Below are 18,487 nucleotides of genomic sequence, written 5' to 3' on the forward strand. Positions count from 1 at the left end.
TACCATTATTCAAACTTGAACCACATTAAACAAGATTAAATTAATCTAATCACTATTAAACAATTGGCAGGAAGGATTAAACAATTGGCGGGAGAGGATGTCAAAGCCACGCACTCTTGTGCCGTTGGGGGACCAAGTTGACATACAAGGCGAACATAACTGCTTCCCTCCTCCTTTGAAAGGAGATATTTCTCGTTTTTGTAAATTATAATTTGACATAAAAATACTAAAGCGTACAATTTATGCTACGTTTAATTGTAATTAGCAAGAAAATAGTTATTTCTGGAGAAGGAAAGAAGCAAATATTTTCCAAAGATGAAAAAAGGCCAAACAACCTTTTCGTTGCATATTCTCTACGCTCCAGTTGAAGCGCCTGGGGTTGGAACAGTAGGCAGCGTTGGGGGTTCAGTACGACGTCGCAATCACGGGCCATGGCAACAAGGAAAGAAATGCATTTTTAAAAAAAAATGGAAATATAAAAAAATATAAGTTAAAAAAAAAATTAGTTTTGAATTTGATGTGTGGGTTAGCTGGGGAACAGACAGAAAGAGAGAGAGCCTTGAAAACTAGTGTGTTAAATTCCCTTGACCCTCGCAATGCCAAACTTCCCTCTCTCTGTCTCAACCTTCATGGTGCTTAAACGACGTCGTCGTCTCACCGTGGATGGGCGGCGGCGACGACTCTCCCCAATGCCTCCTCCCCCCTTCGACCAACGACACTCAGCCGGCGTCGTCCTCCTCCTCCTCCGCCGCACGTGTCAGGCTCGTTCACACGCCGATCCTCTTGCTCGTCTGCTTCCACAAGGCGCTGCGAGCCGAGCTCGACGATCTCCGCCACGTGACCTTGGCCGCCTTGGAGAGTGCCTCACGTGACCGCCAAGGCCGCGACTTTGTTCTGCAGCTTCTGCGGCGGTTTGAGTTTCTCAAGCTCGCTTTTAAGTACCACTGCTCTGCAGAGGACGAGGTCAGCTCAAAGTTTTCCAATTGGCTATCAATTTTCTTTTTTAGAAATTAAAATTAAAATTAGTTTAATTCATTAACTAATTAAGCTAGTGTATCTCAGTAAATTGCTTGATTAATGTGATAAAAAGTATCTGATGCTGCAATGCATTATTAACTAGAATTTTAAATTGAATTTTTCATAATGTTGTTGGCAGATTTTCTTTTTAGCGCTAGATGGACGAACAAAAAATGTAGCCAGTACATATTCACTAGAACATAGGAGCATGGACAGTCTCTTCGATTCAATTTTCAATCGCTTGGATGCTTTGTTAGATGAAGGTGAGAATATTTCCAAGCAATTTCAAGAACTCGTGCTCTGCATCGGGACGCTTCGGGCATTCGCTTGCCAGCATATGCTGAAAGAAGAACAACAGGTATAGCCAAAATGGTTATTTAACCAAATTCAAAATGTCATTTGTAACCGTGTATTTCCAGTGATATTTTGATTGTATTGTCTTTGTATAGTTCTGTAGTTATATATCAACTGGTTGTGGTGCTTGCGTTGCGTTACATAAATTATGTGTATGGGATGCAGGTTTTCCCTCTGATCCTCCAGCAATTCTCTGCTGAAGAACAGGCCTCACTTGTGTGGCAGTTCATGTGTAGCGTTCCTTTAGTGCTGCTGGAGGATCTACTTCCGTGGACGATGTCCCTTCTTCCACCTGATGAACAAGAGGAAGTTATACATTGCATAAAAGAAATTGTACCTGATGAAAAATCACTCCAAGAGGTAGATTCTGACCCAAAGTTCTTACCTTAATGTGAATCAACTTTTTGATAGTTACTAGCTTAAATCTTTGTGAAGGTAGTACTTTCTTGGCTTGCTAGCAATGAACAAGTCGCATTTGGGGCCAACAATAAGGCTGGAGGAGCTCAACACACTGGTGAATCTGCAGATTTGAAAAAACTACTGAAGTCTCATTCGCCTAAGAGGTTTTTTGAAGAAAATAGGAGTAGCATTAAGGCAAATTGCATCCACTCTGAAGTTGGATACAATCCGGTTGATGGCCTTCATCTTTGGCATGCTGCCATTATGAAAGATTTGACAAAAATTCTGGAGGAGCTTTACCAATTAAGAAGCTCAAGCAGTTTTTTGAGTCTTGATTCAATAGTTGTCCAGCTAAAGTTCTTCGCTGATGTCCTTACTTTCTACAGGTAATTGATGTAATTGCTGTCTCCTTATGTGCTTATAATTTTTTTTATTTTTTGTTCAGTAATTGATTCTTCACCAAAAACTTTCTGACCTGCAGCAGTGCATTGGAGAAGTTATTTCATCCTGTGTTAAATGAACTTTTCAATAGCTGTCTTTACCCTTCCAGTGAACAACTTCACAATGAAATACATGTCGAAGGTTTGCAGAGGTTGCTATACCGTCCTCCTGAAAATGGAACACCTTTATGCAAAATTGTGGAGAAGCTTTGCTGTGAATTGGAGTCTTTTGTGGTGGGAATCAACAAGCATTTTGCTTTCCAAGAGACAAAGGTACGCTGCATAAATTATTGAAGATGCTTATAAATCAAGGAAGAGAAGTATTATCAGCATTCTAGGCTTTCTTTCCGATGATATAGGGAATTTAGGGTTACCATGATTTCTATTGATCATATATGTCTTAACTCTACTATCAGTATGTTACTGAAAATATTTTCCACATTGGTTGCAAATTAACACTTTTCCAGTTTTTATCAGGTATTTCCCATTGTAAGGATGAACTGTAGCCATGAAATGCAGCTGCAACTGTTGTACGTGAGCCTTCATATTCTGCCACTTGGATTGCTAAAGTGCATGACCACTTGGTTTTCAGCTTGTTTATCTGAGGACGAATCCAGGTCCATCCTTAGCAGCTTGAAGCAGGGAGATTCTTTAATCACTAAATCATTTGCATCCCTCTTACATGAGTGGTTCCGCATTGGTCATTCTGGTAAGACCTCTGTTGAAAAATTTCGAAAGGACTTGCAGCAAATATTCAAGAGCAGATGCACTGCCTTATCCAAGCAATTCTATTATACTACTGGATCCTCATCCTTAAGTTCCAATGTGCAACCTTGTGAGGGATCAAACACTAGGCTAATAGCACCAATCTCGTCCGACAAGGGCAAGAATTCTATGCCGTACTCCAGTGGAACCAATATTCACATATATTTCCCTGGAACAATGAAAACATCACATCACTTGCCTGAAAGTCTTAGTGGAGAAAACCTTCTTGGTTATGATCTCCATGAACCAAAACCAGTAGATCTTATATTTTTTATCCACAAGGCTCTCAAGAAAGATTTGGAATACCTTGTCTTTGGTTCAGCTCAGTTGGCCGAAAATGTTTCTTTTTTCACAGATTTTTGCCGACGCTTCCATCTTATACAGTTTTTATATCAAATTCATAGCGAAGCGGAGGACGAGGTTGCATTTCCAGCTTTGGAGACAAAAGGAAAATTGCAAAATATTAGCCACTCTTACACAATGGACCACAAACTGGAAGTTGAACACTTTAACAAGATATCCCTCATTTTAGATGAGGTGTCTAAATTGGATGTTTCAGCTTCTAAGGTTGAGTCAAACACAGTGGATCAGAAAATGCTGCAGCACCATCAGCTGTGCATGAGGCTTCATGATATGTGCAAATCAATGTGCAACTTACTGACTGAACATATTCATCGTGAAGAAGTTGAGCTTTGGCCCTTGTTTAAAGAATGTTTCTCCATTAAAGAGCAAGAAAAGATCGTAGGATGCATACTTGGTAGAACAGAAGCAAAAATATTGCAGGATATGCTACCCTGGCTAATGGAGTCTTTGACACCAGAAGAACAGCAAGCCATGATGTCTCTATGGCGCCAGGTCACACGAAACACAATGTTTGATGAGTGGCTTAGAGAATGGTGGGAGGGGTATGATGCAGCTAAAGTGGTAGAGGAGTCAAATGTCCCTCCTTCATTGACTGCAGATCCCTTGGAGATTGTCTGTACCTATCTGTGTGGAGCAGATGAACAAGAAGGAAGTGTCTGTAACAAAAGTATCAATTGTTCAGACAAAGATTCCCCTGCTGTTAATACCAAGCCATTTGAAAATAGTGATGTGGATGAGAAGCCGAAGGATTCTGATAGCAACCAGTATATTTATACTGATACAGAATATGTAAGACCTTGTGCTAAAGGTGACAAGAAGAGATGCCAAGAAGTAGAAAATGCCACAAACCAAATCAATGATCCAGTTCAACTTTTTCAAGCAAGCCAGAAATCCAAGTATTGTGAGTGCTTGCTGACACTAGGCCAAGAGGGTCTGGAGGCTGCAATAAGAAAAATATCCCGTGACTCTTCCTTGGATCCTCAGAAGAAATCATATATGATCCAGAACCTGCTAATGAGGTTGGTCCTGTCCCATTTTTTTGTTTCTTTATCATTTTTGTCCCTTGTTTATGAGGAAATTATACTATCTGTTGTGAAGGAAAGAGGCAAAATACCTTTATATATGTAAGAGTAATTTGTGTATTTTATCGACATGGTTTATTCCTAGTATAAGAGGAAAAATTACCTTGGTATGGGTAAAAGTAATTTGAGTATACCATCGCCTTGACGAAACTAGCTTATAGGTCAAATTTAGAAGAGGTTGTGGAGTAGGTTGGACCAAAGAAGTAAAGTTATATAATTTTGTATTTTGTACATCAAAAATCTGACAAATATGATATCACAAAAGTCCTTAAGACTTGTAAGTTCTTTTTCTTACTTTGTAACATGTCTGTTTGTCTCTACATGCTCATAAAATTTGACATAGACCAAAGTGAATTTTTTTCAATATTTATACTGTTTCAGCCGTTGGATAGTCAGACAACACTCTGAATTAAGAGACACAAGTAATGGGAAAGAATTTCCGGGTCAGCATCCATCCTATCAGGACCCTTTTGGACTAACCTTTGGTTGTAAACACTATAAGAGGAACTGTAAGCTTGTTGCTGCCTGTTGCAACCAGCTTTATACCTGCATACGCTGCCATGATGAGATGGCTGATCATCTAATAGATAGGTATCAACAGTATGAGTTACAGTTCAGGCATTTAGCCTATGAATATTATAGTTTTCTTTTTTCTATCTTCTCAGTTTTGATTCTTATGTGATACATATGCAGGAGATCTATAACAGAGATGATGTGCATGAAATGCTTGAAAATTCAGCCAGTGGGGTCCACATGTTCAACTGCATCCTGCAGTAATTTTTCCATGGCAAGATACTTTTGCAGTATCTGCAAAATATTCGATGATGAACGGTAAGTAATCCTGATTGGCCTGCGTTGTTTTAGCTCTTTGCTTGTAAGATAATAGCATGTTAAATGTGTGACTTTAAAAGTTTGACCATAACAAGCACTTAAACTCCTTCCCTCTGCAAAGGACCCACTAGTGTAGTGGTTTGGAGTATTTACTCCCTCAGGCAAGGTCCTGGGTTCGAGTCCTAGCATCCGTGTTGTGTGTGTGAGTTTAATATACTATCGCCCCTTTCAATAGGAAAGGTCCTTCCCTCTGAAACAAAAGTCCATTGTTGCTTCTATTGCCTCAACAAATGAAAAGGATATAGAAATCATAGTAGGAAGCAGATACTAAGCTGACCAGAGGAGTATTCTTGACTTCAAATTAAGATGGTTAAGATGGTCGAGGCTCGGCATCTGCTAGGCAACTTGCCACCTCCAGTTACCTATTTCTTAAATCGAACAACTTATGACCTTGTCAACAATCAGTAGCTACCCTGGTGTAGAACACGTATGTGGAGGGTTTAATCTATAATCTCATTACCTCATTATGTAGGCAATCTTAGTTCTCTGGTCTAGTCACCACAATGACTGGATTGATCTGTACTGTAAGGAACTAAGTACTTCTGGTCGCCTCTATCTGCTAAAATTCTCTGTACTGATTAGAATCTGTACTGATTAGAATGGTGTCCTGCTTTCCCCCAATTTTGTACGACAGCAGCGAGTGATTTGGGATAAATTTAATGCTACCTGGCCATGCCATTTAGCTATTTTACTATTAGATTCAACACTACCAGATTTTTTATGGTTCTAACGAAGAAGCTGTTTAACAGGGTTATCTACCATTGCCCTTATTGTAACTTGTGCCGACTTGGAAAGGGATTGGGTATTGACTACTTTCATTGCATGACTTGTAATGCTTGTATGTCCCGTTCGCTAATGAAGCACACATGCAGAGAGAAATTATTCATGGATAACTGCCCTATTTGCAATGAGGACATCTTCACATCCACCTTGCCAGTAAAGTCCCTTCCATGTGGTCATTTGATGCACTCAACATGCTTTGAGGTATTTGCCTTTCATAATTTCTCGCTTTTCTACTTGGAGATTTTGCATATGTTCAGACTTGTTTACTACTGGTACTTCTGATGCTGCTTCTAGGCCTACACCTGCACTAATTATACCTGCCCGATCTGTGGCAAGTCGCTTGGGGACATGCAGGTCAGTTACCAAATATTTTCTGTAGTCTTTTGCATTTTAGTTACTTTTAATTTGTTAGAATTTATATTGCTGCAAACAATACACTATTTTAAGAAAAGAATTAAACTTACGATTAGAAACTTTGAAAAACAATGGATTCTCTGCGTGAATAAAATGTAAACTTACTGTTAAGATATTGTCTTGAGCTTAAGCTATAAACTAAGAAACTTTCTTCAGCGGATTCAGTTCATCCACTTGCTTGATATGTTGAATTGTATCCAACCGAGTTGTGTGACGTCTCACGGCTCTTCAACCATATTGCAGGTGTATTTTAAAATGTTGGATGCACTTTTGGCCGAAGAAAAGACTCCAAATGAGTACTCTGGCCAAACTCAGGTTTGTCATCCCATTTTTCCTCGTCATACTCTCTCACTAGCTTCTAATGCTTCCAGACATAGATATATATATATATGTTCATTGACTGTCAAAAGAATTGTAGGTCATACTTTGCAATGATTGTGAGAAGAAAGGAACTGCTCCCTTCCATTGGCTTTACCACAAGTGCTCCTCTTGTGGTTCATACAACACCAGGATTCTGTGACTCAATTCGACACAATAGATGATGAATTTACTTTATGTAAAGAAATTAAATTTCAACACTTATGTTATGAATATGTATATTAAGCTCCCTTATTTTGAGATCTTAATTTCATAATGTTGTCAATTATTTTAATATGCTATAGTTAGTTCATTGAGTTAAAACACTGCGCACAGTTATCTGGAGATAGAAAATGTTATTCAAATAAACAAATAGTCGATTATAAACTCATTTGTGAAACATTGAAAGCCGAAGTTCTATACAAAGAAGAAAAAAAAGCTCAGTATTGTGGATTTTTATTTATTAAAAAAAAAAAAAAATTGTTGGTGTTCCCGTGTGAATTATCAATTCAAGATGGAAGAAAATAAAATACTTCATCTAAAGCTTACTGATCAGTTGACGCTGGTAAGACTAAAGCATGATGCAGCATTCTTCAATGCGTTCTCCGCATACTCCATCGTTTGTGTTGTGTCCTTAAATGATTCTTCGGAGCTGCAAGTAAAATGTTGCATCATGAAGAGAACAAAACAATGAACCAGAACCTTAAATCATAATCATTTAGTGCTTTATATTGCATAACCAAAGTGATGATAAAAAATTGTACCTTGACTCGTAAGCCTCTTTGGAATCAATGTAGGACTGTCTGTCGTCGATGGTGTCGAAAAAGGGATGCAGCTCATCATAATCTTGAACAACATCTGGTTGGAGAGAGAGTGGCTGAAGAACTCCCAGTTGGGATTGAATTGTCTCTAAATTGTCATTGTTGCTGTTGTTGTTAGTGGTACAAGGATTTGAAACCCACAAAGGATTTGCCGCATTGTTATCCTTAGAGTCAATATAAACAGAGCTATAAGCAGCATCACTGCTGTTAGAGTAAGACTGCTGTTGATGGTGGTGTTGTGTTACAGGCAAAGCAGGCATGGCATTATTGTTATTATTATTGTAAGGCTGTGGGTTGTGATTGAAAAGAGGGAGGGAATTATTAGGTGGAGCCATGCCCAGTTCTAATTGTGAGGTTACATATTCAGGCACAGATGAAATCTGATGCTGGTGGTGGTGATGTTGCCTGTACATTGCAAGCTGGGCTTGAACAGCTTGAAGCTCTTCCTCTGCCAGCAGAAGTTGGTATTGTAGTTGCCAAATCACCTCCCAACAGCCGTAAACCGGAAACTTGTCACGAATATTGGCCTGGTAAATTATGGACCTCATGGCCTCAAACTTCATTTCAGGCTCCAAGTTTTTAAGTATTTTCACGATGTTGCTAACTCCAAATAGCTTGTGCGCGTTTTGGAACATTTTGGGTTGGTCTGCTGGGAAAAAAGGGGCCAAAGGGCACTCGGGGGTGCACTTTCTTCTTTGGTATTTGCACGCAGCACAGGCCGAGTTAGTGGCACCCTTAAGGGTCATGTTTGGAGAAAACAAGGATTGGAACCAAAGTGGCAGACGAGAGAAGGAAAAACCCAGAAAGCAATTGGAGCTGCGTTTGAGAAGAAGAAGATGACGAAGAAGAAGAAGAGTGGCGATGAGTTGAACAAGAATGAGGAGGAGGAAGAAGAAGAAGAAGGTGAAGGAGGAGATTGTTGGAAGCAATATGGGAGACATTTTTTTGGATCTGAAAGGGTCTGATAATGTGCGGATTTGCTGGAAGTAGAAGAGACTGAGTAAAAGAAAAGTTTGAAGAGGAAGCGAAATAGACGGGGAAGTCTCTCTGTGTGTAAGACCGTTGGAGAGAAGAGTCCTGAAGTTTTGGGACACTTTTATGGTCATAGCTACTTCACACTGACCCGTCTCTGCATGACATGGCTTCCCAATTCTAAATTCTAATTTACTTTTTGAATTTTTGATTGGGTGAAGTTGTTGCAGATATAGGTTAAGTCAATTGGCCAATGCAGTGAGTCATTCCCCTTGCATTCAAATTCGAATCCCCATTTTCGTAGGTTAGAGTAATTTAGGTTATCGCTTGTATAAAAAACAGTTCGGTGAAGTTTATCATCCTTCTTATGACTACATATTATACGAGTGTTCAATTGGAATGTGTAACACGTGCCAAAATGGTAATGTAGAGCAAAACCAGTTTACTCACTCAAACTTTGAAATGATAGATTATACAAGAAAAATTTATGGGGAGGAGAAAGGGCAATAGAAGATCTTCATTAATTGAACCCAATTGTAGTATCAAGATAAAGCAACAAATTTACTTTAAGCTGAAGTTGGAAGACCCAAGCGGGGTGGGCGAATAGGGTTATCTATACATACAAAACCTTTTTTTTTTTTTTCAAAATTTGGGGGAAATATAATATAACAAATAGAAAACGTCTAACAAAGACTTCGATTTGCAAAACCTATAATTCCCCCGTTACAACTGTTACATGCTCTGAGAAACAACTGGCAATCAATGCCATCATGGAAAACGGCAGTTTATAAGCTCCTTAAATGTGAACACAGCCAGACAACTTATTAGTTGTTATGCCTTCTTCTTCATCATCGACAAATCCACCTTAAAAGGAAAATTGCAGGAACAGGTGACCTGATTATGTTGAAAAGTTATTGGAGGTAAACATAGAACAACCTTACACTTTTCGGCTCCTCAATTGCCTGCTTATGCTGAAATTCTCTTCTAGATACACGGTTCTTCCTCGAGGACCAGTTGCTCCCACAAAAATTCTTCATTATATCACAAAACTGTTAATTCTATATCAGAACTCTGGACTTCAACTGAAACATCTCAGACGTTGTGAACTTTACTGTCTAACTGGCAGGGTACAGAGGAATTTATACTATGATTGGTTCCTCGCCACAGATGATGAACTAATGTGAAGTCACTTACAACACCAAAGCTCTCTTGTGAAGTCTAAGAACGTAATGAGATCCACAAAAAGCCTAGTTTACAGCTTCAAAGAAAAGAACTTGTGGTTGCAAATGCCCTTTTTCACACATTGTAAGAACATCAGCCCAGCCACCAATCACCTAGACATCAGACACAAATTATAACAAAGGGCGAAAGAAGAGCAAAATAAGGCATTATTTTTACAATAGGAGGTGAATTTACCTTGACAGTTTTATCATCGTACATAATCCAGCATTCACGGTCATGACTATAGGCAAAGCAATGATAATGTTGACCATAGTAACAAACCTGAAAGTAAACAATGGATATGAGGAAACAACAAATTAAGAATACCGGTATAAAGTTCTTGTCAAAGCTAATTCAAGGATAACGAAGGAGTGTTTTCAATCAGACAAGATTTTGGAGACATCACGAGATTCACAACTCCAAATAGAAAACAAATAAATAAAAACAGCCGCATAAACCTACGTTTATGGTTTAGAAAGTTAAGCCTTCAACCTTCAACCAAACTCAACTTTCCTATTTCACAATCAGAGGAAAAATACGCAACAAAAGTTTGGGAAATAGAACGCTAATATATGCATGACAACAACATTGAGGGTTATTAGTTAAATATGCATACCACAGAAACCAAGTTATGCGTGCTCTTTGGATCCAGGCCACGATAAAGGACACTGATATCTATCTCAGTATTAAGAGCTGCCAATGTTGCTGTTATATCATCAGCACTCTCGCATGTCTTCTGCCAACCCAGAACTGCATGACCAAACATAAATATACACATATTAGTTTAAATGGAAATCCAATTTCCTCTTTACAAACATCTGAAGATTCTCCCCACAACTCTTCAAGTCACCTGTTGTGAATACATGTGGTGGGGTTGAGAGAATGTGATGGATATAGTTGAGCTTCCCACAGCCACCAGCCTCGGGATCACAGGCTAACTGATGATTCATCTCCACAAGATTTAAAAGCTCGTCATAGGAGCTTTCTGCACACATAACCTGAATAGCAAAGAATGATAAAGAGAAATGGGAGCAATCAGTTAACATGCCAAAAACAGTAATAAGTTGCTTAAACTAAAAAAATTTAACCATCAGGATCACGAAAGTTCCAAAGTGACACCTTCATTGTTCGGAGAGCACTTGCATTTATGTTATGGAAGAATGAAGTGTACTTGAGATGTCTGGACTCCAAACCACAATTGTAGCAATTCATTCGTTCAAAAATGTCCATGCCAAAGATGGAATGCACTATACAAGCATTGTTTGAACAATCCCAAGACCCCGGACAACTACTCTCCACTGATTCAGCATCAGAGACACTTGAACCAGGTGTAAATGCCCGGTGAAGACACTCGAATATCACCACCAAAACTTCAGAAGCATCATTCATCTGAGCCTGTAAGTTTCTATTATATTAGTCCCAACTTTAAAAATAAAGATAAATTTATGAGCCAGTGATGACTTCAGAATAAATATAAAAGTCGTTTGCAAGGCAAGGGATACAATCAAGTTCTCCAAAAATACCTCCTGGAAGAAATTACTTTCTGGATACAGGTTGCTTAAAGCTATTCTCAAAGAAGTAGGGGCAACTGCTTCTCTTCGCATATCTGCAGATGCATTGCTCAAGGCAGTGAAGATTTCATACAATGCACAGACAACACAAGGATCCCCCACATGCACATGCTCTGATGTTGATCTTCGTAGGAACTCATCTCGAAATAGTCTAATATGCCACAAGGACTGAAATGATAAAATAAAAATCAATGTTTCAATATCAGCAAGATGCTCAGGAAAAATGAAATACAACGACAACTGAACGAAGAACATAAATTAGACAGCGCGAACCTGTATAATAACATTCAGAAAGCAGTTGTATTCACCAACTTCATTCTTTAAACCTGTACCAAATATATCGGTTTCACTCGCATTTTCATTTGTGATGTCATTATGTAAAACAGCACCACCATCTACTTCTGTAGATATCCTTTTAAGCATCCTCGAATTTGAGACTATGGGCAACTTCTGATGTTCTTGGAATGTGTCTGAGAAATGAATAAAAAGGTTAGGCATTTGCACATACTACATACATCATAGTAGCAAGTGCTCAGAGCCTCATTTATTGGGAAAAATGCATTAGTGAGACGGCTAGTAGCAATACAATTTGGCAATCAATCAGTCTCGTAACGTCTAGGCCACACTGCATTAAACGCTCATTTATTATATAGATAAGATTAATTACTCAAATGGTCGATCACAGCATACACAGAGAAAAGACAGACCAGTGCCTATATAGACTGCATTTAGCGTATTTCTCAGTTCATGTTTATCACAGCATAGACAGACCAGTGCCTAAACTAGTCCAGAAGCCTGTCTATTAAGGCATAAATAACATAACAAAGAGAATTCCAAATAAATGAGAGAATAATTTTACCAAGGCTTTGGCGTACGGCCTTTTTAAGGTCAGCTTGGAACCTTTCTTCATCATCTTCCTCTGCTCGTTGCTGTCTCAGTTCATTTGTTCCGTTGTCTGCCAAAACAGTATTAACCGGTTTTCACTTGGCAAAAGTCATGGTCATATTAATTCCAAATTCCAAAAAATGGATGACACATGTAATGCACATCTTGTAGCAAAATGCCAACAAAGAATGAGAATAACATTGAAAAATAAAGATGGGTGTTCAAATAAAAGGGCATGAACTTCATGCTAATGAGACCATAGGAAGAATCATTAAGCATATATAAAATTCTAAATTTATAATAAACTACAAGAGAACACTTGGACAGGCAAGTAGAAAGAGATTACCAAGTAGAGATTCATACTACATAAGAAAAATCTTTTTGTAAAAGTATTACCAAAAATAATTTTCCATTTACTATAAATGAGATTATGAGCAGATAAAATTGCCCAGCCACCAAGCAAACAATGACAGCAACTAATGTCGACACTGTCCATCATACTGCCAAAAGGAGCTTATCAAACGCTCTATGCTAAAATCAACACTTAAGTGCTTAGATCCAGCCAAATACACTCTTCTAGACTATCATATATTCAGTTTGACTAAAACAGCAGCTGGAATATTAACAATGGACGGAAATACACTTCCCCCACCCACCCCCAAAAAAAAAGCACCCAAACACCATTTATATTATTCAAACAAAAATGCTCATGGAGGACGTGTAAACTTACTGCTGTCTGCAAGGAGACTGTCATGTGACCTACTTTGTTCTCTCAAGTGACCCTCAACAGTTGACCTCCCAACGTCAACATTTTCCTTTTCAGTTGACAGGGCTTGAGACTTTCCATCAGGCACCTTTGTGGAACTCCTCTGCCTTCGATTTTTCCTTCCTGTTCTTCGATCAGAAGGGAAATAACCATCCTCCTCTAGAATTCCTCCATTAGGTAGCCCTGTTCAATAAGATACACAATGAAAACATCTCCTATTATTAAATTAACCCCAGCCTCATCCAAGGAATCCTACACCAACCTTGGTTAACTTTAGCTTGATGTGCACCACTAATCATTTGAGCACCAACAATAGAAGATTTTACTGGCACTGCAGAACCATTTGCCATCTTAACAGGAATGCCTTCTACATTGTTGGGGAACCCAGTCTTCTGTGCCAATTGCTCCTGGAAAGTACACTTTCATGAAGTTTATTACTTTTATAAATATCCTCTAAATTAGACAGCATGGAATTCCTCTTCAAATATCTTCAGTATCCAGTTTGATGTACAAAATATTGATGGAAATAAATCTAGAGAGAAGAAAACACATATGAACAGGCACAACCTAACAGTGATTACCTGCATAGAAAGCTTAAATTGTTCATGCACATCTTCATTAGCACAAGGCGCCAATTTAACATCATGGGTCCCCTCTGCCACCTTCTCTGCATGCATTTGAGTAGATTTCTTACTTTGCTCAGCAAGGTGCTTTTGCTTAGCTTCCTTCTCAATTTGTCTTTGATATTCTAAAGTTTCTTCAAGCTTTCTTTCCTCTGCTTCAAGTTCAATTCTTCGTTTAGATTCCTCTTCCAGTTGTTTCAAGTCATTGCCATTCACAGAAACAATAATCTCAGAATCCAGAAGGTCACCATCAGATGCAACTGGAAACGAACTGCACCAAGAAACACATCAAATGTACATTAGAAATAAACTATACCCAGCGTAAGCAATCATAACGAATGGATAGCTTTATAGGATAGAGTCAACATGAGTGTGCATATTAGGAGAAAGGAGACTTACAGTTCAGAAGTCTCATCGTGATGCATGTGCTCGTCCGAAACACCATTAACCTGCAGATGTGAAAAAAGAAGGTTGGATATCAGGATATCCTAATGAATTTGTAACCTATATATTGACCACTACAAAGAAAACGACAATCAGAAAACACAATTAAAACCTTAGAATCTTTTGCTTTCCTACACTCCTTGTTCTTCTTCTTATCCTTGGTTTTCTCCTGCGTATGTCTCAAACTATCATTTCCTCCTCTCACAGCTTTCTTAGAATCAAGTGCAAGTTCTGCCAAAAATGCTTCTCTTGCAGCATCAGACTTTTCTGTGGCATCTCTCTCAGCCAGATCCTCCAAATGTGCCTATAGGAAGAGAAAAACAAGAATACATACAGTTAAATTCAGAAACACTAAATGTGGCACAAAAATTCAACTTGTTTAATATATACCCGCAGGTATGACTTCACTAGAGGCAACAGTATCGACCGATAATCATGAGCAGAAACAGGTTCAAGCTTAATTTCTAATTGCTGCATTCCAGTAACATTTCGCATAATCCTTGCATCTATTGTGCTAAGCTGCATGACAAAACAACTGAGGTAAAATGACAACGATCTATATCATTATTTCAATCAAAAGGTAAGCCAATTTAGAATCTACCAACTGACCTCTACATATAACTGTTCTTTCTGTCTCTGGATTGCAACTTCTACACAAGTGTCCACCTGATGCACATAATCCTTGGCTCTCCAATCATCATCTTCCCCAGATTCCAAGTCACATAACTGAGAAGTCACACCACCATAAGTTTCCTCATATCCGAACTGATTAATATTTAGGTGTTCAGATTCTTTTAAAACATTTGATATGGCATCTAACTCAATCCTACTGCTGAGGAACATCACATCATTCTCTCTCTCAAGAAGCTCTTCTCTTCTCTTCCTTAGAACAGATTCAAAGCTTCGATGGGAAAAGTCCGAGACATTTTCCCTCTTCTTACCTTCTTCAACACAAAGATCTTCCACTGCCTGTAATGCTTCTTCATAGCTTAAATGCTCACATTTTCTCTCACAAAGTGACTGCAGGTGGTAAAACTCCTTTTCAAGCATCTGAAGGATTTCCATCCCTTGTTGTGTTTTCTCTTCTTTCGTACGTACCCATGATGTCAATTGTTCGCCACTAGTTGGACCTGCAAATATCCAGGACAGCAGAGCATCGGAATCAGGAAGAACCCCATTTCCATTACCAACAGCAGCAGGAGCAGCATCAGTGACAGTATGATGACCAGCACCACATGTACATTCAGATGACAAAAGACACTCATCCAAAAGGAGGCAGGATGCATCTCCGTTGAGAACAATCCTTTCTTTAATCTCCACACCCTGATTCGTGTTATTCACATCATCCATAGGACTGCTACTTTTCTCAGAATATCTACCTAAACCACAAGCATGGGACAAGTCCTGCAAGAATTTGAGGATTTTCCTGAGTTGGTTAGCTCCTAAAAAGCAAATGCACATAGGTGTTTGCTCCACACCATGGTTAAGAAGCTGAGAACCAGAAGCCTGGAGCTCATCCATTGTAAATTGTATCACCCTGTTAAGATGGCTTGCAGCAAGATACTTGTGCCTGATAAGCACCTCAAATGAGGCATGAATTCTTTCAAGTAGCTTTGTGCGCTCCGAATCATCAGATATTGGCCAACCATTAGCAACAGAAGAATAAGCAATCAACCCATTGTCCTCACATTCTCCAAACTCAACATTGGCAATTTTCTCTTGGTTATTGCCCTCAATAGTACAGTCACTAGGACTGTCTCCCAGAACTTCCTTCTCAGGTGAAGAATCCCATGCATCTTTGAAGCACTCATCACAGTCCTTGGTATGAATCCCCGAGTAGAAATCCTCAACAACCTCAGGGTCCTTGCATTTTCTTTGATCCCTAAGCATTCCAACTGCGGCCGACACATCCAATGGTTTCCAAGAACAATTAAGCAGCATCTCAATCCATTCATTGTCAACATTTTGAGGCAAAACTGACTGCATTTTCGGCATAAGATTTCCCATATGCTCTTGCACAACATGGTGCATATGGGACTCGGAATCCACGAACTTCTCATTACATCTACAACAAACCCAGAACTTCCAACTCCTATTACTCTCCGCAAATGCCAATGCTTCGGATAAAACCTCATTTGCCAAACCATCCTTAGACGAACTAAACTTTGCCTTAAGATCACTAACTCTAATCCTAAGTAACTCTTTCTTCATATCAATACTCATTGATTTCCAATACGACCTAACCCAATCTTTCCTCTCCGCAGAGGACCCATTTTTCCTCAAATTCCCAAACTTCCTTCGCTCACTACCTCTCTGGCTAGACCCGGAGGACGAATCCAATCCCCTATCACTCTTCTCACCATCATTCCCCAATTGGGGCACCTCAGACTTCTGCTGCAAAAGCCTCGCAGCTGCTACACGAACTTCAATCTCTTTCCTTCTCTCCTCCGGCGTCTTGGTCGCCTTTTTAATCTCATTTGGCCGCCTGGTTTGCACCAACCTCACCTCCATTGGGTCCTCAGTGACCCTCCGAATTGGAATTAACCGAAACTTCTCTTCCCCGTTGCCCAAATTCTTCATCCAAGTCGAGATTGAGGCGATATTCGACTTCTGAATCAGCTGCCTTAGCTCATTATGCACGTGCCCAATCCGTGCCTCCGTCGTCGATATCTTCTGCTGGCTCTCCTCCTGCAAACTCTCCTTCGCAGGATCGACGGGCTTCTCGATCGCCAGCGCTCGCTCGCACTCGGTCACCACTTCCTCATACTCTTTCCCGTCGTTGGCGGCCTCGTAGAGCAAATTGGCGTAGAAGTGCGAGAACTCGATCGAGTTCGGCGACAGCTCAACGGCTCTGCGCGCGGAGTCGATCGCGTTCCTCAAATGCCGCTGCTTCGCATTGGGGTCGTCGATAATCGCAGCGACCTTGACGCCCACAGTGCCCTGGACTCGGTGAATCAGAGCCGAGTGAGCCGAGTTCTCGTAGCGCTGGCACGACTCCTTCATGAGCCGCAAGGCCTTGGTGTGGTTCCCGCGCCGCAGAGCCGTAAGGGCCCGCTCGCATTCGAGCTTTGCCGCCGAGTAAGACGAGCCGTCCGATTCGATCGGCGGCGAGGATTCGATCTTAATCGATAGGGCATCATTCGAGTCGGCTTCGACCAGAGCGAGAGTAGTATCGGCTGGGACCGAAACGACTGCGTCTCCCTCCCCCGCTAGTGGCTGCACCGCCGCCGGCAACTGTTTGGGTCGCGTAGCCGCGTTTCGCTTCTTATGCCCCATATATCAACTCTCTATCAATCCAACTCACATGCATATATATGAAATTTTATGTATATTATCTTTATGTCTATCATATATATGTGTGTGTATGTATAGAGGGAGAAAGTTTTAGAGAGAGAAAGAGGGAGAGGGATACTTACTGGGGGAACGATGTTGGGGGTATAATTGGAATTTTACAAGGGCACGGAGGCGCTTAGTGATCGGAGGTGATATCCAGAGAGGTGGAGAGGGAGAGAGAAAGAGAGACAGACAGACACACTACCTAATACTACTAGTACCAGTGCCCATGGAACAGGGTCTTGAGGTGTTTAATGAGGAATTAAATAATTAAGCTAAAACGCACATTAAGGTTTATGGCTGGTTTGGGAGTGATTCTGAATATGTTAGAATTACTTCTAAAAGAAGTACACTTCATATGTGATTCTTCAAAAAATCATTAAAATTTAGTGATTCTAGAGAGAAACACCTCCAATGCGTTTCTCTATAAAATCACTTAAAAAGTGATTATTTAAAAAAGTGATTATTGGCTTATCCAAAATCAATCCCTAACGAGTCATTAATCAAATACCTGAAAATGTTTTTAATTAAGGTTTTTTGGTTTTAGATTATGTTTTTATTTGCGTTAAGGCCAGTTTGATATTGTTGTGTTTTTAGTAAACTTTTTGTTAAAAGTATTGTTACTAATTCTCGCATAATCAAAAAATGATTGCTGCATATGCATTAAACTCAGGGCCACTTCGAAACTGATTCTTGCACAATCAGAAAATGAAAGCACCTCATTAGTTGTTTTCTTTTATAACTTTCTCTCACAGCAATTTTTAATAATAAGTGATTTTCTCATAGTTTACCAAATGGGCTGGGCTTTCCAAAAAATTTTAAAAATCATTATCATCCCACATAAGCAATGCCAAACAGGCACTTAGTGGGTTGATAAAGAAAATAAAATTAAGTTAGTAGTCTATGGTTTTCTTTGAGAAGGATTTTCCTTTTTTGAAAAGAAAAGTTTTACTTTCCCCAAGAAAATAAAAGATATGCAATAATTG

The 18,487-nt window shown here is 39.6% G+C and overlaps 3 protein-coding genes across 7 annotated transcripts; 1 reads left to right on the top strand and 2 right to left on the bottom strand.

The window, feature by feature from the left end:
- Positions 1-542: 542 nt before the first annotated feature.
- On the top strand, positions 543-7,142 carry LOC117627403 (zinc finger protein BRUTUS-like At1g18910). Of its 4 annotated transcripts, none has more exons than XM_034359490.1 (12): positions 544-963; positions 1,157-1,375; positions 1,537-1,731; positions 1,807-2,156; positions 2,252-2,483; positions 2,688-4,357; positions 4,802-5,011; positions 5,114-5,251; positions 6,184-6,295; positions 6,389-6,448; positions 6,752-6,823; positions 6,927-7,142. In XM_034359490.1, the coding sequence occupies exons 1-12, from the start codon at positions 664-666 to the stop codon at positions 7,026-7,028; spliced, it is 3,660 nt and encodes a 1,219-aa protein (XP_034215381.1). In that variant the 5' UTR covers positions 544-663; the 3' UTR covers positions 7,029-7,142. The 4 variants fall into 4 exon arrangements, with proteins under 4 accessions (XP_034215382.1, XP_034215381.1, XP_034215379.1 ...); XM_034359488.1 differs by having other exon boundaries at positions 545-963; positions 6,061-6,295; XM_034359489.1 differs by having other exon boundaries at positions 545-963; positions 2,255-2,483; positions 6,061-6,295.
- A 221-nt stretch (positions 7,143-7,363) lies between these two features.
- On the bottom strand, positions 7,364-8,722 carry LOC117627405 (LOB domain-containing protein 27-like). Its single transcript, XM_034359492.1, has 2 exons — positions 7,630-8,722; positions 7,364-7,517 (listed from the first exon to the last, which is right to left on the bottom strand). Exons 1-2 carry the CDS (start codon positions 8,625-8,627, stop codon positions 7,418-7,420), a joined length of 1,098 nt encoding a protein of 365 aa, XP_034215383.1. The 5' UTR covers positions 8,628-8,722; the 3' UTR covers positions 7,364-7,417.
- A 420-nt stretch (positions 8,723-9,142) lies between these two features.
- On the bottom strand, positions 9,143-17,770 carry LOC117627313. Of its 2 annotated transcripts, none has more exons than XM_034359337.1 (15): positions 14,778-17,770; positions 14,559-14,687; positions 14,281-14,472; positions 14,124-14,173; positions 13,683-13,995; positions 13,364-13,508; positions 13,066-13,284; positions 12,310-12,405; positions 11,724-11,920; positions 11,403-11,618; positions 10,999-11,274; positions 10,730-10,877; positions 10,496-10,629; positions 10,075-10,161; positions 9,143-9,992 (listed from the first exon to the last, which is right to left on the bottom strand). In XM_034359337.1, exons 1-15 carry the CDS (start codon positions 17,442-17,444, stop codon positions 9,906-9,908), a joined length of 4,956 nt encoding a protein of 1,651 aa, XP_034215228.1. In that variant the 5' UTR covers positions 17,445-17,770; the 3' UTR covers positions 9,143-9,905. The 2 variants fall into 2 exon arrangements, with proteins under 2 accessions (XP_034215228.1, XP_034215227.1); XM_034359336.1 differs by having other exon boundaries at positions 13,364-13,520; positions 14,778-17,719.
- Positions 17,771-18,487: the final 717 nt, after the last annotated feature.

This window comes from Prunus dulcis, chromosome 5 (genome assembly GCF_902201215.1).
Source record: "Prunus dulcis chromosome 5, ALMONDv2, whole genome shotgun sequence".
Taxonomy (NCBI): Eukaryota; Viridiplantae; Streptophyta; class Magnoliopsida; order Rosales; family Rosaceae; genus Prunus; species Prunus dulcis.

Bases quoted from the DNA above. Each gene is read 5' to 3' on its own strand.
- LOC117627403 (XM_034359488.1), top strand. From the start codon at position 664: ATGGGCGGCGGCGACGACTCTCCCCAATGCCTCCTCCCCCCTTCGACC. The intron at 1,732-1,806 runs GTAGATTCTGAC...ATCTTTGTGAAG, and splicing joins ATGAAAAATCACTCCAAGAG to GTAGTACTTTCTTGGCTTGC. The intron at 2,484-2,687 runs GTACGCTGCATA...AGTTTTTATCAG, and splicing joins TTGCTTTCCAAGAGACAAAG to GTATTTCCCATTGTAAGGAT.
- LOC117627405 (XM_034359492.1), bottom strand. From the start codon at position 8,627: ATGTCTCCCATATTGCTTCCAACAATCTCCTCCTTCACCTTCTTCTTC. The intron at 7,518-7,629 runs GTACAATTTTTT...TTTTACTTGCAG, and splicing joins AAAGAGGCTTACGAGTCAAG to CTCCGAAGAATCATTTAAGG.
- LOC117627313 (XM_034359336.1), bottom strand. From the start codon at position 17,444: ATGGGGCATAAGAAGCGAAACGCGGCTACGCGACCCAAACAGTTGCCG. The intron at 13,285-13,363 runs GTTGGTGTAGGA...CTTATTGAACAG, and splicing joins TCAAGCTAAAGTTAACCAAG to GGCTACCTAATGGAGGAATT. The intron at 11,619-11,723 runs GTTCGCGCTGTC...TTATCATTTCAG, and splicing joins TTCTGAATGTTATTATACAG to TCCTTGTGGCATATTAGACT.